Source organism: Herpailurus yagouaroundi, unplaced genomic scaffold (genome assembly GCF_014898765.1).
Source record: "Herpailurus yagouaroundi ecotype Mexico unplaced genomic scaffold, PumYag 208, whole genome shotgun sequence".
Taxonomy (NCBI): domain Eukaryota; kingdom Metazoa; phylum Chordata; class Mammalia; order Carnivora; family Felidae; genus Herpailurus; species Herpailurus yagouaroundi.
The window spans coordinates 9,784,477-9,805,682 of record NW_024412439.1 but is presented as its reverse complement, the minus strand read 5'-3'; the positions used below and the strand labels follow the sequence as shown (position 1 = coordinate 9,805,682).

The 21,206-nt window shown below is 55.0% G+C and overlaps 1 protein-coding gene across 3 annotated transcripts; it reads left to right on the top strand.

The window, feature by feature from the left end:
* The first annotated feature begins 1,047 nt into the window (after window positions 1–1,047).
* PFAS (phosphoribosylformylglycinamidine synthase) lies at window positions 1,048–19,688 on the top strand. 3 transcript variants are annotated; one of them, XM_040453272.1, is made up of 28 exons: window positions 1,048–1,113; window positions 4,178–4,358; window positions 4,445–4,580; window positions 4,811–4,916; window positions 5,256–5,445; window positions 5,558–5,663; window positions 6,031–6,171; window positions 6,285–6,409; window positions 6,579–6,707; window positions 7,644–7,775; window positions 7,911–8,039; window positions 12,930–13,003; window positions 13,114–13,270; window positions 13,585–13,646; window positions 13,773–13,934; window positions 14,182–14,301; window positions 14,435–14,566; window positions 14,775–15,005; window positions 15,177–15,357; window positions 15,443–15,526; window positions 15,673–15,828; window positions 16,025–16,144; window positions 16,479–16,624; window positions 16,727–16,934; window positions 17,086–17,177; window positions 17,257–17,371; window positions 18,385–18,708; window positions 18,822–19,132. In XM_040453272.1, the coding sequence occupies exons 2-28, from the start codon at window positions 4,217–4,219 to the stop codon at window positions 19,130–19,132; spliced, it is 4,011 nt and encodes a 1,336-aa protein (XP_040309206.1). In that variant the 5' UTR covers window positions 1,048–1,113; window positions 4,178–4,216. The 3 variants fall into 3 exon arrangements, with proteins under 3 accessions (XP_040309206.1, XP_040309205.1, XP_040309207.1); XM_040453271.1 differs by having other exon boundaries at window positions 1,050–1,180; XM_040453273.1 differs by lacking the exon at window positions 1,048–1,113 and having other exon boundaries at window positions 4,217–4,358; window positions 18,822–19,688.
* The last annotated feature ends 1,518 nt before the right edge of the window (window positions 19,689–21,206 follow it).

The window sequence follows — 21,206 nt, the reverse complement described above, 5'->3', positions numbered from 1 at the left end:
AGGTACGTACTGGGTGGAGCCAAGGAGCGCCTAAAGGGAAAGAAACCAAGAGGTGCTCAGATGTCAAAAGATTAATACATGACCTCTGTCAGAAGTGAGCCCTGAGAAAACTCATTTCAATAACCTGGAACTTTACACATCAAACAGGTAGCAACTATTATATCTGGGGCATGGCTGGAATTAGGGTGAATGAACATTTGAAGTATCTCCATAAGTTTTGCACCCAGGTACTCACTTGCCTTACCTTCCTCTTGGCCCCTGTATAGCAGAGGGGAATAAATAAGGAAACAGATGAGGATCAAGACTTTCACCTTTTACTCGGAGCATTTCTCTGTTAAAGATTCATTAAAAAGACTCTATTGAATTGCTGTTGTTAGCCATTTTCGAGTGTGCCATCCATATTCTGATAGGATCCTCACTGACACAAACCATGTATCTATGTATTACGAGGGTTTAAAAAAATGCACAAAAAAATGTGTACATAGGTAGAAAGTGCCAAGTGGCAAAACCAGGTGACAAGTCGTTGCGAGGAACCTCAGCTCCCACATCTGTACACCAAGGGTTTTTGTGAAGATCAAACGAGATCCTGTCAAGTGCCTTAACGGGCGTTTAGTGAATGTCTTCCTATCGTTGTCATTGTTACTGTCACTGGCGAGAGTGTGGAAATTAAAAATGTAGGCCTCCCACTCTGCTAAGAATTAAATAAATCTATTCATTTATTAAAGAAAAAAGTGGAAAAAAGCCAAAGTAGGAGGGAGAGGGAAACTGAGTCCTGGACAAGGACGATGCTTCTCGTTCCGTTTCCTGCATTCAAAGTTCCTGTCTCCGTCACAGTTTATACGGGCACCGGGGAGGGCAGGCCATGGGACCTACCGTATTTCGAAAAAAAACAAAAACAAAAACAAAAACAAAAACAAAAACAAAAACAAAAACAAAAACAAAAACAAAACCCCCAAAACCAAGAACTCAGCCCATTACTGAGCTACACAAGCTGGAGGGGGGCGGGGGGCGGGGGGGGGAGGTACCGGAAGTTGCTCGGCGGCCCCGCCTCTTCCGGGCTCCACACGCGGGCTAGCTTTCGAGAACCTCTGGACCCGGGATCGTGGATTCCACGTGCGTATGGCTATCACGCTTCAGTCCTGACACCTTGTTTGCCACACCCTTTCGCCACCCTCTCCAGGTCTGACTCAGGCCGCGTCCGTGTCCCTAGCGGGCCCGGCCCAGCTGTGTCCAGCTGCGGCGCATTCGTGCGTCCTTGCGCGCCTTCCCGAGCCGCGCGGCAGGGCAGACTCCCCGCGTACTCTCAGCCCCTCTCGCCCGGAGCGCTTGGCCAACGCAAAGCCTGGGACCTCCTCGATTATGTCATGCTAGCCGTTGGGGATGCAGCCCTGCCGTGGGCAACCCTGTCCCTGAGCCCTTGGGGCTTCTGTTTACGGAGGGATAGACGAAAGTCAGATGGCTCACGTGTGATAATTCCTATAGGAAGGACGGTATAAAGGACAACTGGGAGGGGGCCCAGCTTCAGAAAAGGGTGATCAGAAGCGGGTGGGGAGCGCTGAGAAAGGCGGGGATCGAGACTGATCGGTCAGGAGCATCATCGTTCACGGAAATGAGGCCTGGCCCGAATGGAGATTTTGGGCTAGTGGGGCAGGTAGAGCTTAAAATGAATTAAAATGTCAGGTACTGATAAGCACTGGATTAATAATCATTTAAGGGGCGCCTGGGTGGCTCAGTTGGTTAAGTGTCCGACTTCGGCTCAGGTCATGATCTCGCAGTGTGTGGGTTCAGGCCCCGCGTCGGGCTCTGTGCTGACAGCTCGGAGCCCGGAGCCTGCTTGGAATTCTGTGTCTCCCTCTCTCTCTGCCCCTCCCCTGCTCATACTCTGTCTCTCAAAAATAAATAAATGTTAAAAAAAATTAAAAAAAAATTAATCATTTAAGTTAATCATATATAATTCTAAAGCTTATATTTTATAATTAATTAAATTTACATTAGTTGTAATTAACTTTAATTATGACTAATTATATGCAAATATTAAACATTAAATTAGGCTTTCCTGGGTGGCTTCGTCGGTGAAGTGTCCAACTCTTGATTTCAGCCCAGGTCATGATCTCAAGGTTCGTGAGTTTGAGCCCCACATCCAGCTCTGTGCTGATACCACCAGAGCCTGCTTGGGATACTCGCCCTCCCTCTCTCTCTCTCTCTCTCTCTCTCTCTCTCTCTCAAAATAAATAGACTTGAAAAACAACCTAAATTAATTAAATAAAACAGGGCTGTCTGAGAGGGGCTAGTTCAGAAGGGTGGATCAAGGAAGTCCCTTCCAAGAAGGTGATTTCACCAGGAACCTAAGTCACAAAAGTGCTAGCTGTGCAAATATCCACGTGAGAAAAATACCTTCCAGAACTGAGATTGACAAGTTAAGAGAAACAGAAGAGAAGCCAGTGTGGTGGGGCCTTGTGGATGAAAAAGAGTGTGGCGTAAGATAGGGTTGGAGTTGTGGGCAGTGGCCAGACTAGGAAAGCCAGGTACTGGGTTGGAAGGTTTTACCACATGTGATGAGAAGCCATGATCTCATTTATGTTGAAATATGCCAAGTGGCTGGTGGCTGGGGCGGGAGTGGGATTGGGGTGCTATTCAGGAGGTCCCAAGTGAGTGATCGTAGTGACAGACAGTAACAGGGATGGAAGGGTGTGGACAGATCCGGGGATATGTTTGGAAATGGCTTCGCTGGCAGATGGGGTATACAGAGAGGGCTCAGAGAAAGAAGAATTAAGGTAGACTGTATTTTTGGCTTGAGCAGCTGGTTTGTTAGTGTTGACCGGAGGGAGAAACTGGGAGCATAGCAGGTTTTTTTGAGACAAAGAAAGAGGGGCAGAGAGAGAGGGAGACACAGAATCGGAAGCAGGCTCCAGGCTCCGAGCCATCAGCCCAGAGCCCGACGCGGGGCTCGAACTCACGGACAGCGAGATCGTGACCTGAGCCGAAGTCGGACGCTTAACCGACTGAGCCACCCAGGCGCCCCTCAAAATTTGTGTTTTGGCCAAAACAGACAGTCATCTGTGTTTATGGCACATCTACGTGGAGATGTCACATAAGCATTTCATTTTATTATTATATTTTCTTTTCTTTTTATTTTTTAAATTTTTTTAATGTTTATTTTTGGGAGACAGAGACAGCATGAGTGGGAGAGGGCAGAGAGAGAGGGAGACCCAGAATCGGAAGCAGGCTCCAGGCTCTGAGCTGTCAGCACAGAGCCCGACGTGGGGCTCGAACCCACGGATCGTGAGATCATGACCTGAGCCGAAGTCAGACGCTCAACCGACTGAGCCACCCAGCCGCCCCGCATTTTATTATTATATTTCAAAGATTTTATCTTGACGTAATCTCTCCACCCCACGTGGAACTCGAACTCACAACTTGCGGTAAAGAGTTGCACGCTCCACTGACTCAGCCAGCTGAGCACCCCAGTCATGTGAGCATTTTAACGTACTGCTTTGGCGTTTCAGGGAGAGTCAAGATTGAGTTAGGTTAGGGAATCTGTTGGCAGATGGCAACTCAAATAATATGAAATTGCCATTTTTGGTTAAAAGAAATGGTTGAATGCTGGCATTTTCAGTTGCTCAGTCTACCAGACGGTATTTAAAGCCACGAGTCTGCAAAAGTCACTTAGGAAGAGCATGTAGAGGGAAGAGAATGAAGGACAGGTTCCCAGCAGGTGCCTCAGAAGGCAGAGGAGTGTCAGAAGGATGGTGTCATCTGACTTCACCAGCTGGGCCCAGTCCGGCTCATCCTATAGATTTACACTTAGATGCTATTTTTCCCCGCAAGTCTTTCTTAATTCCTAAAGTGCTAGGTTGGTACCCACAGTCTCTTGGCCCTAACCACAGTGGCCTGGAAACGTTTGGGTCCTTGCCTGTCGCCCTCAATAAAATGTAATCTCTACAAGGGCGGAAATGGTTTCTAAGACCGTGCGTGGGGGCCCGGCAAGGAGCATGTGTCGAGAATGTACCTGTTCCTACATTTTGCAGGGTTAATTAAGACCCCCAAGCTTCCGTTTTTCAGAGTACCTCTGAAAATGCCCCTCTCTCCCCCACCCCATCCCTAACGCCTCCAAAGCCTCATCTGTCTTTGGAATGTGAAATCAGTTTGACAGGTTATAGTGGGTGTTACTTTTTAGGAACCTAACTCCTCTCTCCAGTACGGGACACCTGCAGAGATGCCCTCAGTCCTTCACTTCTATGTCCGTCCCTCTGGCCATGAGAGGGCAGCCTCTGGACACACTCGGAGGAAGCTGCAAGGGAAATTGCCAGAGCTGCAGGCTGTCAAGACCGAGCTGTGCTACAACGTGAACTGGACAGGTTGGGCCAAGTATCGGATTCTTGGGGGAGGTCTACCAGGCCAGGGGCCGTGTCTCAAGGTATCCTTGCCCTGTCCCTCCGTGCAGCGGACTCCCTCCCAAGCGCCGAGGAGATGAAGAAGCTCACGTGGCTCTTTGGCTGCCCCTTGTTACCGGGTGATGTTGCCCAGGAGTCCTGGCTCCGTTCTGACTCCAGCGACCTACTGCTGGAGGTTGGGCCCAGGCAAGTGTCTCAGCCCAGGGCGATCCATTCCATGTTCTCGGGCATTCCTCCCTTGCAGGCACACTGCCCACCCCTTCTGCTTCCATTCCTCTCTTTCCTCCCATCTCGATCCTTGGCGGATCTGTACTTCCTTCGTTCCGTCCTACTCCCTGCCCGGAACGCCACACCCCGCCCGGAAAGCCACTGAAACCGGGGGCTCTGGGGTCCTAACCATCCGGCCCACTCCTCAGGCTGAACTTCTCCACCCCAGCCTCTACCAACGTCGTGTCCGTGTGCTGGGCTGCGGGGCTGGGGGCCGTGGATCGCGTGGAGACTACCCGGCGCTACCTGCTCTCGGTGAGGCCCGAGATAAAGAGATGAGGTCCTGAACTTTACAGAGATAGTAAAGGAGAAACGGGTAGAAACGGGGAGGAGCTCTTGGCTTTAGGCCTGTCCTGTTTGCAAGTTGTTCACTGCCTGAGGCTACCTGGTCGAGGGCTGAACGGGACAGAAGTCCAGCCTGTGCGCCCCTTACGCGGACTCGTGCCTGGCAAGGGCGTGTTGTTCTAATCAGAACACGGGCACCACGGAGACAGCAGTGGGCTGGCCCTGCGTGACTTAGAGGACCGGGGTGCACCATTTTGTCCACTCTTCAGCTCTCCGCCCCCTGCCCTCTGCGTGTGTCTCCGCCCCTAGTTTGCCAAGCCCCCTTCCTCTGAGACGAAGACCCTGGCTCTGGCTACCCTGCATGACCGGATGACGGAGCAGCACTTCCCGCAGCCCATCCAGAGCTTCTCCCTTCGGAGCGTGTCAGCACCTCTCAACGGCCGGATCGACATCCTGGCAGAGGGCCGGCGTGCCCTGGAAAAAGCCAACCGGGAGCTAGGTGAGCAGGGGTGCCCGGGAGGCAGGCCCAGCCGAGGCCAGTCGGGATGCCGGGACCCGTGACAGTGGGGGCCTGCACCCCACCGTCCGCTCTTCCCGTGGTTGTCTCCTAGGCCTGGCCCTAGACTCCTGGGACCTGGATTTCTACACCAAACGCTTCCAGGAGCTAAAGCGGAACCCCAGCACCGTGGAGGCCTTCGACCTGGCTCAGTCCAATAGGTGGGAAGGAATGGGGGCCATCCTGATGTCTGAGCCCGTGGAGGTTGGAAGGGGAGGGCGCAGGGACTCGCCTTCACGGCTGTCTTTTGGCACGGGGGCGTCCCCGAGTCTGTCTGGGGGCCCGGGCTCCATGTCCATGCAGTCGTCTCCATTCACGTCTTGACACCCTGTTCACTTTGAGTCTGAGTGGTCCACAGTGAAAGAACGTTTGAGGCTTGTGGGCTTGGGAATCTGGTGTGACCTGTCATCTGAGTGAGAGCTGGCTGTACCATAACAGTTGCTGATGCTGGTGGGGAGAGCCGGCACGGTGTGCGACGTGACCCGTGTTTCTGCCGGCCTTCCCCCTGCTCCCCCGTCACCCCTGCAGCGAGCACAGCCGACACTGGTTCTTCAAGGGCCAGCTCCACATGGATGGGCAGGAGATGACGCACTCCCTGTTTGAGGCCATCATGAGCACTCAGGCGTCCTCGAACCCCAACAACGTCCTCAAGTTCTGTGACAACAGCAGGTGGGCTGGGTCCTAGGCTGGCCTAGGGTCCAGGAGAGGGGAGGCCCCAAGCCTTCACGGGGTAAGCGCAGACCCCAGGAAGGAAGCAAGGTCCAGAACCAATGTGTCCACAGCGCAATCCAAGGGAAGGAGGTCCGATTCCTACAGCCCGAGGACCCCACGCGACCAAGCTGCTTCCGGCAGCAGCGGGCGCTGAGACATGTCGTCTTCACGGCGGAAACCCACAACTTCCCCACAGGTGAGCTGGGTCCCGGGGACAGGTGAGGGAGCTCAGAGTGTAGGGTAGAGTGAAGGTCCTCGGCTGGGTCTGGGAAAACAGACAGGCTGGTTGTCCTGAGTTTTAATGGGATGGGCAGGGCTGGGGTCTCTCTCTGTGGTACCCATACCTCTCCCCTGTCTCTTTACAGGAGTAGCCCCCTTCAGTGGGGCGACCACAGGCACCGGCGGCCGGATCCGAGATGTCCAGTGCACGGGCCGTGGTGCCCACGTGGTGGCTGGGACTGCTGGCTACTGTTTTGGAAACCTGCACATTCCAGGTCCTGCCTCCTTGCTCCCTGCCGTCCCTTCCCTGTCCCGGCAGGCCTGGAGCACCTCTGTTTCTTAAGGTCATCCTGGGTGCCTTTTCTTGGGAGGCAGGGCTCCAGTGTAGCTGGCCTTTCACCGACTGTGGCCGTGAGGACTCTTAAGCCCAGGGGAGACCCAGGTGCCCAGATAGGCTTTGCAGAACTGCAACGTTCTTTCTTTTTTTTTAAGTTTATTTATGTTTTGAGAGAGAGCGCAAGCATGAGTGGGGGAGGGCAGAGAGAGACGGAGAGAGAGAGAGAATCCCAAGCAGGCTCCGCACTCTCAGCACAGAGCCCAACTCACAGCTCATGGAATCATGGCCTGAGCCAAAACCAAGAGTCTGATGCTTAACCGACTGAGCCACCCAGGCGCCTCCTGCAATTTGCTTTATGAAATAGCATCTGCTCAGCAACGAAACATGGTGTTGGGTCAGTCTTAATGATCACCACCTGCCCCCAAAGTCTAATTTCTTAGAGAGCACTAAGAACTCTGATCCCAAGGCTGGTGTGGGAGGTGGGGAACAAGATTGGTGCTTAATCACAGGCTCTACACCTCCTTGAAGTAGAACTTCCAGAAGCGGGACACTCCACCCACATGGGCGGTCCTTGGTGGATTAGACTCTTCCCAAAGGACCCTGGCGCCTCTGTCTTTTTTTTTTTTTTTTTAAACGTTTATTTATTTTTGAGACAGGGAGAGACAGAGCATGAACAGGGGAAGGTCAGAGAGAGGGAGACACAGAATCTGAAGCAGGCTCCAGGCTCTGAGCTGTCAGCACAGAGCCCGACGCGGGGCTAGAACTCACGGACCGCAAGATCATGACCTGAGCCGAAGTCGGCCGCTTAACCGACTGAGCCACCCAGGCGCCCCTGTTTTCTGTCTTTACAGCCAACCTTCCCCTTTCCTTCCAGGTTACAATTTGCCCTGGGAGGACCCAAGCTTCCAGTATCCTGAGAACTTTGCCCGACCCCTGGAGGTCGCCATTGAGGCCAGTAATGGGGCTTCTGATTACGGCAACAAGTTCGGGGAGCCAGTGCTGGCCGGTGAGGCTGGGGGCGTGGGGGTTAATGGACACCTAGTACGAGAGGTGGGGTGGGGTGAATGACTGAGTGAGCGCTGGGTTGTGGGGGGCGGTACTGACTGGCCTCTGTCCCCACTGTCTGGTGTCCACACTCCAGGCTTCGCCCGCTCCTTGGGCCTCCAGCTCCCGGACGGCCAGCGGCGTGAGTGGATCAAACCCATCATGTTTAGTGGGGGCATTGGGTCCATGGAGGCTGAGCATGTGAGCAAGGAGCCCCCAGAGCCAGGTAAAAGCCCACCCCCCTTCTCCATATCCAGCCGGCTTTGTCCGCAGCACCCAGCAGCTGCTGGAGGGGAATTTGGAGGCTACGCTAGGGTTCGTTTTTATGTGTTTATTATTTATTTATACACACACGCACGTATTTTTTTTTTCTTATTCTCAAGTTATTTAACAGACACTATAGCCTTGGCTTCAGGAGTGGAACCCAGTGATTCATCGCTTATATACGGCACCCAATGCTCATCCCAACAAGTGCCCTCCTCCGTGCCCACCACGCATTTTCCCCACACCCATCAACCCTCAGTTTGTTCTCTGCATTTAAGAGTCTCTTACGGTTTGCCTCCCTCCCCGTGTATTGAATAGGTGACCCCGTCACATGGTTCAGAATTTAAGAGGCAAACAAGGTTATACAGCAAAAAAACTGTCCTTCCCTTGACCTCCAGCCACCATGTTTCTCTCCCTAGAGATAATCACTGTTAACCAGTTACTTGCATACCTTACTGGAGATATTTCCAGCATATATAAACAGACTTGGGGCGCCCTGGTGACTCAGTCGGTTAAGCACCTGACTTTTGATTTCGGCTCAGGTTATGTTTTCACAGTTCGTGAGACTGAGCCTCGCGTCGGGCTCAATGCCGAGCGTGGAGCCTGCTTGGGATTCCCTCTCTCCCTCTCTCTGCCCCTCCACTCATGCGTGCTAAAAGGAAAAAACTCGTTTAAGAAAACAGACCTATATGGGGGCACCTGGTATGCTCAGTCGGGTTAAGCGTCCGACTTCGGCTCAGGTCATGATCTCATGGTTTATGAGTTCGAGTCCCTCGTTGGGCTCTGTGCTGACAGCCCAGAGCCTGGAGCCTGCTTCCGATTCTGTCTCTCCGCCCCTTGTCTGTTCCCGCTCTGTCTCTCTCTCTCAGAAATAAATAAACATTTAAAAAAAAGGGGGGGGGAAAGAAAACAGGCCTATATGTATGTTTGTCCCTTTTTTTAGATAAGGAACATATGCACACACTTCAATTTTTTAATAAAATAGAGATGTAATTTGTGTATCATAAAGGTCACCCTTTTAACCACATCAGTGGGTTTTTTTTTAGTGTATTCACAAAGCTGTGCATCGATTCCTACCAATTCCAGAACATTGTCGTCACCGCCATACTCCTTAGCACCTTCCCCCCCTCAGCCCCTGGCGGCTGCTAATCTACTTTCTGTCCCTGTGGATTTGCCAGTTCCAGATACTTCATGTAAATGGGATCAAACGGTCTGTGACCTTTTGTGTCTGGCATCTTTCACTTAGCATATTTTCAAGACTCATCTGCACCAGAGCATGTATTAATATTTCTTTTTTTTTCTTTTTTTTTTTTTTTAACATTTATTTATTTTTGAGACAGAGACAGAGCATGAACGGGGGAGGGGCAGAGAGAGAGGGAGACACAGAATCGGAAGCAGGCTCCAGGCTCTGAGCCATCAGCCCAGAGCCTGACGTGGGGCTCGAACTTACGGACCGTGAGATCGTGACCTGAGCTGAAGTCGGACGCTCAACCGAGTGAGCCACCCAGGCGCCCCTCTTTTTTTTTTTTTTTTACAGTCAAATGATACTCCATTATGTAGACCTTTCGTGTTTATCCATTCCTCAGTCCGTAAACATTTGAGTTTCTTCTACTTTTCAGCTGGTATTGATAGTGCTGCTATAAATATACGTGTACACGTTTTTCTTTCTTTCCTTTTTTTTTAATGTTTATTTTTGAGAGAGAGAGCACAGGTGGGGTAGGGGCAGAGAAGGGGGAACAGAGGATCTGAAGCGGGCTCTGCACTGACAGCAGGAAGCCTGATGTGGGGCTCGAACTCACGAACCGTGAAACCATGACCTGAGCTGAAGTCGGACACTCAACTGACGGAGCCACCCAGGTGCCCCAAATATATGTGTACACATTTTTCTGTGTCCACAGGTTCTCGTACCTCTAGCCTTATAACTAGGTGTGGAATTGCTGGGTCACTTAGTCACTATGTGTAACTTTTTTTTTTTTTTTTAACAATTTAACGTTTTTTTATTTTCGTTTTTGGGACAGGAAGAGACAGAGCACGAACAGGGGAGGGTCAGAGAGAGGGAGACACAGAATCTGAAACAGGCTCCTGAAACAGGCTCCAGGCTCTGAGCCGTCAGCCCAGAGCCCGACGCGGGGCTTGAACTCACAGACCGCGAAATCATGACCTGAGCCGAAGTCGGCCGCTCAACCGACTGAGCCACCCAGGCGCCCCTACGTGTAACTTTTTGAAAAATGGCCAGACTGTTTTCCAAAGCAGCTGGACCCTTTCACACTCCCCCAAGCAATGTAAGAGGGTTCTGATTTCTCCACATCCTCACCACGTCTTGTTGATCTTTTTTGATTCTAGCCATCCCATGCCATAAAGTCGTGTCTCGTTGTGGTTTTGATTTGCATTTCCCTAATGACTGATGACGTTGACACTCCTCATATGCGTTTATATGTCTTCCGTGGTGAAATGTCTGTCTGGATTCTTTGTCATTCTTTTTTAAATTAATTAATTTATTTGTGAGAGACAGAGTGTGAACGGGGGAGAGGCAGAGAGGAAGAGAGAGAATTCTAAGCAGGCTCTATGCCCAGCGCAGAACCCAATGTGGGGCTTGATCTCACAACTGAGATCATGACCTAAGCCGAAACCCAGAGGCAGACACTTAACCTACTGAGCCATCCAGGCACCCCTCTTTGTCCATTTTTATTTTATTTATTTTTATTAATTTTTAAAATTTACATCCAAGTTAGTTACCATATAGTGCACTAATGATTTCAGGAGTAGATTCCCGTGGTTCATCCCCTACGTATAACACCCAGTGCTCGTCCCAACAAGTGTTCTCCTTAATGCCATGTGCCCATTTAGCCCATCCTCCACCCATAACCCCTCCAGCAGCCCTCAGTTTATTCTTTTTCTTTGATTATTTTTAAATGGTTTTTCTTTAATTTATTTTTGAGAGTGAGAGAGCATTAGTGGGGGAGGGGCAGAGAGAGAGGGAGTCACAGAATCCCAAGCAGGCTCCAGGCTCCAAGCTGTCAGCACAGAGCCCGACATGGGGCTCGAACCCACAAGGTGAGACCATGACCTGAGCCGAAGTCGGACACTTAACTGACTGAGCCACACAGGCGCCCCAGTTTACTCTTTATATTTAAGAATCCCTTATGTTTTGTCCCCCTCCCTGTTTTTATATTATTTTTGCTTCCCTTCCCCTATGTTCTTCTGTTTTGTATCTTAAATTCCACATATGAGTGAAGTCATATGATACTTGTCTTTCTCTGACTAATTTCGCTGAGCATAGTACCCTCTAGTTCCATCCATGTTATGGCAAATGGCAAGTTTTCATTCTTTTTTACTGCCAAATAATGCTCCATTGCCTATATGTACCACATGTTCTTTATCCGTTTGTCTGTCGTTGGACACTTGGGCTCTTTCCACGCTTTGGCTATCGTTGATAGTGCCGCTATAAACATGGGGGTGCATGTGTCCCTTCGAAACAGCACACTTGTATCCTTTGGATAAATACCCAGTCGTGCAATTGTTGGGTCGTAGGGTAGTTTTATTTTTCATTTTCTGAGGAACCTCCATACTGTTTTCCAGAGCAGCTACACCAGTTTCTTTGTCCATTTAAAAAAATTTTTTTTTTCTCAACGTTTATTTTATTTTTGGGACAGAGAGAGACAGAGCATGAACGGGGGAGGGGCAGAGAGAGAGGGAGACACAGAATCGGAAACAGGCTCCAGGCTCTGAGCCATCAGCCCAGAGCCTGACGTGGGGCTCGAACTCACGGACCACGAGATCGTGACCTGGCTGAAGTCGGACGTTTAACCGACTGCGCCACCCAGGCACCCCTCTTTGTCCATTTTTAAATGGGGTTGTCTTTTTTGTGTAGTTATAAGAGTTTTATATATTCTAGATGCTAGACTTTTATCGGGTAGATACATGATTTGCAAATATATCCTATTCTGTGGGTTGTCTTTTTACTTTCTTCATGGTGTCTTATGAAACCCCAATGTTTTTAATTTTGGTAAAGTCTGGTTTATCTATTTTTTCTTTTGCTGCTTATGGTTTTGATGTCACGACTAAGAGATCATCACCTAAGCCAAAGTCCTTAAGATTTACAGCGGTGTTTTCTTGTAATATTTTTTATAGCTTTTAACCCTTATATTTAGGAAGTCCTAAAGATTTACAGCTGTGTTTTTTATATATTATTTTTATAGCTTTTAGCTCTTACATTTAGGTTTCTGATATGTTTTGAATGAATTTTTGTATATAGTGTGAGGTAGGAGTCTAACTTCTCCCTTTTATATGTGGATATCCAGTTGTCCTAACACCATGTTTTGAAAAGACTATTCGTACCTTCTTGAATTGTCTTGGGACTCTTGTCAAAAATCAGTTGGCCAGGGGGAGCCTGGGTGGCTCAGTCGATTAAGCGCCCGATTTCGGCTCAGGTCATGATCTGGCAGTCCATCGTTTTGAGCCCCATGTCGGGCTCTGTGCTGACAGCTCAGAGCCGGGAGCCTGCTTCAGATTCTGTGTCTCCCTCTCTGCACCTCCCCCGCTCACACTCTGTCTCTCTCTCTTTCAAAAATAAACATTAAAAACATTTTTTTAAAGAAAGGTCAACAGTATTTCCTCTCTGGTAATAGAAATAATACTGCAGTGTTTAATTTTGTACATAGGTGACTTTGCGCCTACGTGAATAAATCCGGAGCGTGAATTCCTCAAAGTGTATTTATCCAAAGAACACTTGCGTTTGTAATACCGATTGCTGTCCCGGTCTGTCTGCTTCCCTGTATCCTTAACTTACTCGTGCTGACACTTGTGTGGGATCTTGACGCCGGTGTTCGGACTGTGTCTTCCTTCCTCTCAGGCATGGACGTTGTAAAGGTCGGGGGTCCCGCCTACAGGATCGGAGTCGGGGGTGGAGCCGCCTCGTCTGTGCAGGTGAGGAGAGTAGCTCAGATGCAGCCTCCGGGACGTTGTGGGGCCCTGTGCACGGGTGGGGCGTGAGCTCCCGGACCCCCTCGCCTGAGCTATGCCATGCGTTCCCCCAGGTGCAGGGAGACAATTCCAGTGACCTGGACTTTGGGGCTGTGCAGCGGGGAGACCCGGAGATGGAACAGAAGATGAACCGTGTGATCCGGGCTTGCGTGGAGGCCGCCAGGGGGAACCCCATCTGCAGCCTCCACGACCAGGGTGCCGGTGGCAATGGTGAGAGAAGGGGTTCGGACAAGGGTCCCGGCCGCCCCGGGCTCTTGCGAGATTCGGCTCAGAGAGGGGCATCGAGGATCTGCGACTGGCCGCCCGGCCCCGGGTCCCATCCTCCACCCCCTGTACCTTCTGGAGAGGCTCCGCTTTGGGGCGTTGGGAGCCCGCTGCCCTGGGGTGGTTGGTGGTGAGGGTGTGGAAGTGATCCGTGCGGGACACACAGCATCAGGGGCTCCCGGGGAGGCCGGGCACTGTCCTCTGTTGGCCGGGTCCCGACCGTGGCCAGGTCACCACCTTCCCACGCACCCTCTCACCAGGCAACGTCCTGAAGGAGCTGAGTGACCCAGCTGGAGCTGTCATTTACACCAGCCGCTTCCAGGTGGGCCTTGTCCCCCCGGGCCTGGCTGCCTCCCCGTCCCCGCTGGCCCCCGCCATCTTCTAGCAGAAACGTGAGCCTGGAGAGTGCCCACCGACCTCTTCCTTTCCTCCTCCCTCGTGGCTGCAGCTCGGGGACCCGACCCTGAACGCCCTGGAAATCTGGGGGGCCGAGTACCAGGAGTCGAATGCTCTTCTGCTGAGGCCCATGGACCGAGACTTCCTCAGTCGTGTCAGCGCCCGGGAGCGCTGCCCAGCTTGCTTTGTGGGCACCATTACGGGAGACAGGAGGGTGAGTTGGCCGCATGGGTGGGCGCGGAGCTGCGGGGGGTGGGCTGGAGCAGGGGGTAGGTGCGGGGAGTGGGAGGGCGGGAGTCGGTGGCTCACAGACTGGGAAATGGGGGGGGGGGGGGGACGGGCAGGCCCTCGAGGGGAAGCCCAAGCAGAGGGTGGGAAGCGCACCTCGCTGCTTTCTAGAAGTGGCCCCTGCTGGGCCTCACGGTTTTGTGCGCTCTGGGCCATGTTCCCATGGTCTGTAGATCGTGCTGGTGGACGATCGGGACTGTCCCGTTGGAAGAAATGGCGAAGGGGACACCCCCTCGCCCCCGACCCCTGTGGACCTGGAGCTGGATTGGGTGCTGGGCAAGATGCCTCGGAAGGTGCGTGTGGGTGGGTGGGAGGGAGGCTGGTCTCCCTTCCCCACCCCAGCTCTTCAGACTCCCCCTTTGCCGACGTGCGCCTTCTCACCCGTGTGCCCGGGTGCTCACACCCCTGCCGCCTTCTGTATCCTAGGAGTTCTTCCTGCAGCGGAGTCTCCCCGTGCTGCGTCCTCTGGCCTTGCCCCCGGGGCTGAGTGTGCGCCAGGCTCTGGAGCGCGTCCTGAGGCTGCCTGCTGTGGCCAGCAAGCGATACCTCACCAACAAGGTTTCCCTGCACCCCTGCTCTGCCCCTCGTCCCCCGTGCCCTTCCCTCTGCTCACCACCCTGGCCTCCCACTCTTTGGGATTGCCGAGGGGGCTCAACAGGCCCAAGGGAGAAGTGACGGGGCCCGGCGGCCACCCTGATGGCCTGGTGTCCCCGCGCCCCGGCGTCCCTGTCCCTTGGCCTCTTGCCGACCCTGCCTGGTCCCGCAGGTGGACCGCTCCGTGGGCGGCCTGGTGGCGCAGCAGCAGTGCGTTGGGCCCCTGCAGACCCCTCTGGCCGACGTGGCGGTTGTGGCATTGAGTCACCAGGAGCTCGTAGGGGCTGCCACGGCTCTAGGAGAGCAGCCGGTCAAAAGCCTGCTGGACCCCAAGGTTGCCGCCCGACTGGCTGTGGCCGAAGCCCTCACCAACCTGGTGTTTGCTCTGGTCACCGACCTCCGGGTGAGTCCCCTGCGGCTTCTGCCCTGGGGCTGCCCGCCTCTGCGATGCACCTCCGTCCACCTCTCACCTTTTCCTCTTGCCCTTCGTGCCCAGGACCTCCCGGTCCCTGTGCCCCGGCCCGGTCTCCACGCGGCTCTCCCTCTCTAATGCCCGGTGTCCACCGCTCCCCAGGATGTGAAGTGCAGCGGGAACTGGATGTGGGCGGCCAAGCTCCCGGGGGAGGGCGCGGCTCTGGCCGACGCCTGCGCGGCGATGGTGGCGGTGATGGCGGCCTTGGGTGTGGCGGTGGACGGTGGCAAGGACTCCCTCAGCATGGCCGCCCGGGTCGGCTCTGAGACCGTGCGGGCCCCCGGTATGGCCTGGGGGGTCCCGGGGAGAGCGGGGCAGGGCCTGCGGAGCGCGGCTGGCACCTCACTGTCTCACTCCTTGCCCTGCAGGGTCGCTGGTCATCTCGGCCTATGCCGTCTGTCCAGACATCACAGCCACCGTGACGCCGGACCTCAAGCGTCCTGGGGGCAGAGGTAAAACGTGGATGCTTCGCCGTCCTCACCGCGTCATGTGTTCGGGCGTCTGTGGGTCTGTCCGCGTGCCGGCCGCTTTGGCACTCGTGAGTGTGGTGGGGAGTCCTGAGCCGCTCACCTCCCTCACCTCTTCCCCGTCTCCCCAGGCCGGCTGCTGTTCGTGCCTCTGAGCCCCGGGCAGCACCGGCTGGGGGGCACAGCCCTGGCCCAGTGCTTCTCGCAGCTGGGCGAGCAGCCCCCGGACCTGGACCTTCCTGAGAACCTGGTGCGTGCCTTCCGCATCACGCAGGGGCTGCTTCGAGGTGAGCGGGGCCCTGGCGGAGACGGTGTGTGTGTGGCGGATGCGTGGCGGGCGTTCCCCGGCTGAGCTGGCGAGGCTGGGGCAAGAGGGATGCGGCGTCCCCTCTCTCTGGTTCCCACACGTGGCCTGCTGGGTGAGGGCGCGGGGCCGTCAGGTTTGGGCCCTGAGCTTGCTGAGCGTTTTTCTCCTTCCTCCAGACCGTCTCCTCTGCTCAGGCCACGATGTCAGTGACGGGGGTCTCGTCACCTGCCTGCTAGAGATGGCCTTTGCTGGGAATTGTGGGATAGAGGTGGACGTGCCTGCCCCTGGGGTCGATGGTGAGGAGCCGGGGGTCTGGACTCGGGCCCGGGTGGCCTGCAGGGTGGGCCCCGTAGACCCCATGTCCTGTGAGAAAATGGAGCATCCCCACCTCCGTTCCCTGAGTCCTTTGCCATCTCCCTGACCACTGAGCCAGGTGAGTTCCCCGCCCCTGCCATCTGAGATCTCCCGAGACCCTGAGGCCACATCCTTGGTCATGGTCTCCCAGGCCTCACCCCACCCCTGATCCTTGCCTGCGCTCACTCAGCCTTTAGCCGCCCCCCCCCCCCTCGGTTGTACCTCCGCATCTCCGGTGGCACCCTTGTCACCCTCCCGCCCCCTGTGTTCCCCCAGCACTGCCTGCATTGTTCGCCGAGGAGCCGGGCCTGGTGCTGGAGGTGCGGGGGCCCGACCTGGCCCAGGTGCTGAAGCGCTACCGGGACGCCGGCCTGCACTGCCTGGAGCTGGGCGCCACGGGCGACGCTGGGCCCCACGCCCTGGTGAGGGAGCGGGCAGCGCCTCGCGGGGGGCCGCGGTTCGCCTGTGCCGGCCCGGGGGAGGGGGGCCAGGTTGGACGTCCTCGCTCTGGCCTCTCCCCGTAGGTGCGAGTGTCCGTGAACGGGGCTGTGGTTCTGGAAGAGTCTGTGAGGCAGCTGCGAGCCCTCTGGGAGGAGACGAGTTTCCAGCTGGACCGGCTGCAGGCCGAGCCGCGCTGTGTGGCGGAGGAAGAGCAGGGGCTCAGGGAGCGGACGGGGCCCACTTACTGCCTGCCCCCAGGCTTCCCCAAAGCTTCCGTGCCCCGAGAGCCTGGTGAGGCAATGTGTGCACAGTCATGGCTTCCCGGACACTGGGCCGGGGTGGAACCCACGGCCCGATGCCAGGGCCTGCCCCGGAGCCGCGTCTGGGGGGATGGCGGTGGGGAAGGAGCCCTCCGGCCCAGAGACCCTCCTTCACCTTCCAGGTGGTCCCATTCCCCGGGTGGCCATCTTGCGAGAGGAGGGCAGTAACGGAGACCGCGAGATGGCAGACGGCTTCCACTTGGCCGGGTTCGAGGTGAGCGTCGTCGTCAGCGGGGCCGGGGCTGGGCCTCGGGCTCTTTGTCCTCCTGAGCTTCCCCTCCCCGTCCTGGCAGGTGTGGGATGTGACCATGCAGGACCTCTGCTCTGGGGCGATCGGGCTGGACACGTTCCGCGGCGTGGCCTTCGTGGGCGGCTTCAGCTACGCGGATGTCCTGGGCTCTGCCAAAGGTGGGCGTCAGGCTTCCGCCCACGGCCTCCCCCGCCCATTCCCGGGGAGGTGCCTTAGCTCCCTTCTTGACCGAGAATTGGCCTCTCTCCTCCCAAGTCCGGGGAGAGGGAGCACATTGACTCTGGGCCGGCTGCCAGCACAAGGCCTGTGGCTAACCGACATGAGGTGTGGGAGCGCTGGGTGGCACATGACTCAACCAAAGGGCACCACTCAACACCAGCAGATTGTGCTGTTAGAAAGCCGGCTCGGCACGGCCAGGTCTTTGTTTTGGAGAGAAGCCAAGAATCCAGATTTTTTTTGCACAGAATCTTGTTATTTTTAAAAACGTTTATTTATTTTTGAGAGAGACAGAATGTGAGTGGCGGGGAGGCACAGAGACAAAGAGAATCCCAAGCAAGCCCCACGCTGTCAGCACAGAGCCCAACTCAGGGCTTGAACTCACAAACCATGAGGTCATGACCTGAGCCAAAGTCAGGAGTCGGCAACTTAACTGACTGAGCCACCCAGGCGCCCCTATATGAAATTTTAGTTTAAAAAATTGTTTTTAAATGTTTTATTTTAGGGGGCAGGGGAGGGGCAGAGAGGGAGGGAGACACAGAATCCGAAGCAGGCTGCAGGCTCTGAGCCATCAGCACAGAGCCTGACTCTGGGCTCGAACCTGTGAACCACGAGATCATGACCTGAGCCAAAGTCGGACACTTAACCAACTGAGCCACCCAGGCGCCCCACAAAAATCTTATTTTTAAGTGTTAGGCAGTGAAATAAAGTGTTGCACATGCCCCGCTGGCCAGGCAAGAAACTTACGGGCCATCTCTGGTCCAGGACTTGGCAACATCTGATTTAAGCAGATAAACCTATTTCTTCCCCTTGGATTTGCCCTGAGTTGCGTGCACGTGTGTGTATTTTGGGTGCTGGGGAGGGGCGGGGGTGGCGGTCATGGCAGGGCTGGAACCGGAAAGCAGCCATCCGCCTCCGTTCCGGGTCCCTCCCTGACTTCTGTGTTCCCTGCTAGGGTGGGCCGCTGCTGTGACCTTCCACCCGCTAGCCGGGGCTGAACTGAGACGTTTCCGGAAGCGGCCCGACACCTTCAGCCTGGGCGTGTGTAATGGCTGTCAGTTGCTGGCTCTGCTGGGCTGGGTGGGAGGTAGCCCCAGCGAGGAGGCAGAGGGGACGGGCCAGGACTCCTGGCCGGCCCGGCCGGGCCTCCTGCTTCGCCACAACCTGTCTGGGCGCTTTGAGTCCCGCTGGGCCAGCGTGCGGGTGGGTCCTGGGCCGGCCCTGATGCTTCGAGGGATGGAAGGAGCCGTGCTACCCGTGTGGAGCGCTCATGGCGAAGGTCAGCCTCCCAAAGGCAGGGGAGGGTCTGGCCGGGTTGGGGGGGGGGGGTGGCGCCAGAGGGGAAGCTGTGATCTCACTTCCCTCCTCCTCTCCCCACCCCCCCCTCCCCAGGTTACATGGCTTTTTCTTCTCCGGAACTCCAAGCCCAGATTGAGGCCAGGGGCTTGGCTCCGCTGCACTGGGCCGACGACGACGGGAACCCCACGGAACAGTATCCCCTGAACCCCAACGGGTCCCCAGGGGGCGTGGCTGGCGTCTGCTCCCTCGATGGCCGCCACCTGGCCCTCATGCCTCACCCTGAGCGGGCTGTGCGGCTTTGGCAGTGGGCGTGGCAGCCTCCTCCCTTTGACACTCTGACTACCTCCCCCTGGCTCCAGCTCTTCATCAACGCCCGAAACTGGACCCGGGAGGGGGGCTGCTGAGCAGGGGGGCGTCGTGGGGGGCACCTGGGCCCAACGGTCTCAGCCCGCCCCATCCCCATCTTCAGAAGCACCCCCACGTCATCTCCACAGACGTCTGGGACAGACAAGGACCAAAGCGCCAAAAAAAACCTCAGCTAATGTTACTAATCAGCCCGCTTTTGCCTTACGTTGTTGGATGTGTTCCTCTCTCCCATAGTTTGTTCTTTGTGGACCCGGGAAGCCGCGTGTGGGTCTGAGGCAGAAGCCTGCCTGCAGCAGGGGGAGGGTCCCATCACCCCAGGCCACTCGGCCCAGTGATCGAGGCGTGCCTCCTGTCTTCCTCCGGGCTCGGGGGCATGTTTTACGTGCCCCTTCCCCATACGTGGGATTGTGGGGCTGGGGGTGTGCGAGAGCACGCAAGTCAAGTCGGGGCCCGAGTGTTCTTATCAGAAAAACTGCAGAAGGAAGCTTTCGGGATTTCTCTTTTCAAAATGTAGTGCTGGGCGCCTGGGGGGCTCAGTCGGTTAAACGTAGGACTTCAGCTCAGGTCGGGATCTCACAGCTCGTGGGTTCGAGCCCCGCGTCGCCGCGTCGGGCTCTGTGCTGACAGCTCAGAGCCTGGAGTTGCTTCGCATTCTGTGTCTCCCTCGCTCTCTGCCCCTCCCCCACTCACCCTGTTTCTCTTTCAAAAATAAATAAAACCTTAAAACAAAATGTAGTGCTATGTGGTGCAAGCAATTGTTTGCAGAGGTTTCTGCAAAACCAGTATCCAGCTGTGGGGTAGGGCTGCCCCAGTGCGGGCCTCTGAACTCAGCATTTGCTTCTAGATTTAGCAGACCCCTTCCTGGCAGAAACGGGCAGCACCTGCTTCCCTAGGATTGAGCCTTCAGTATCCAGTCATTCGGTCATTCATTCCATTAATGTTTGGTGATTAGGTACAGGGCCGAACATGGTCACTGCTCCCAAGGGTCTTCTGGTGTGAATAGAATTTAAAATCACAGCTATAGGGGCACTTGGGTGGCTCAGTCGGCTTGGTTTTGCCTCAGGTCAGGATCTCACAGTTTGTGAGTTGGAATCCCTAGTCGGGCTCTACTGGAGCCCAGAGCCTCTCAAAAATAAAGTATAAAGAGTATACCAGGAACTAAGCGTGTGTTTGGCATTTTAAGTGTATCTAAATTATGTCTCACGAGAATTCATCAAGATACTTGAGAGGCTACCCTCTTTGTTCTTTTGTTTTTGGTTTTTTTTTCCTCAAAGGTAGAATTAAGGTTAAATAGCCTGGGGACACACATCTACGGGCGAGCCGGGAGGCAAGGCTCGGCCTACAGCTGCTGCAGCCTTCCTGCAGTCACGCCGGAGGCGGCGGGACCCAGAGTAATGCTGACAGCCGTCCATCGCCTCCTCTGCTTACAAGACTGTGACTGTGTGCAGAGGTCACTTCCCCAGGACTTGTGCAACTGGAATGCGTTTGCCCCCTGGAGAGTTCAACAGCTTTATTCAGGAAATTTCATTCACCAAGGGGCGCCTGGGCGGTTGATTTCAACTCAGATCATGATCTCACGGTTCCTGCGTTCAAGCCCCCGAATCGGGCTCCATGCTGACAGTGTGGCGCCTGCTTGGGATTCTTCCCCCCCGCCCCCCCCCCCCCCGCCCCTTCTCCATTTGTCCTCTTTCTTTCAGAATAAAAGAAGAGACGGGGCACCTGGGTGGCTCAGTTAAGCGTGGAACTTCGGCTCAGGTCCTGATCTTGAGGTTCATGGGTTTGAGCCCCCTGTCGGGCTCTGTGCTGACAGCTCAGAGCCTGGAGCCTGCTTTGGATTCTGTGTCTCCCTCCCTCTCTCTGCCCCTCCCCCACTCACGCTGTCTCTCCCTCTCAAAACTAAAAAGCAAAAGGTCAAAAAAATAATAAAAGGAAGAGACTGACTAATGAAACAATTTTAAATTACGGCTCTGAAGACAATAAGCATTTCAGGTCTTTTTCTTATTGCTTTGCAAACTGACCTACCCTGAGCGGCGGGAGGGGGTGGGACTAGTAAGGGTCATTTTTGGCTTTTGCTCATGTCTCCCTGATCGTGGGAAACTATAAGAACCATAG

Excerpts from the sequence above, each read along its gene's own strand:
- PFAS (XM_040453273.1), top strand. The coding sequence starts at position 4,217 with ATGCCCTCAGTCCTTCACTTCTATGTCCGTCCCTCTGGCCATGAGAGG. Across the intron at positions 13,271-13,584 it reads CCAGGGTGCCGGTGGCAATG|GCAACGTCCTGAAGGAGCTG; the intron begins GTGAGAGAAGGG and ends CCCTCTCACCAG. Across the intron at positions 14,302-14,434 it reads TGGGCAAGATGCCTCGGAAG|GAGTTCTTCCTGCAGCGGAG; the intron begins GTGCGTGTGGGT and ends TCTGTATCCTAG.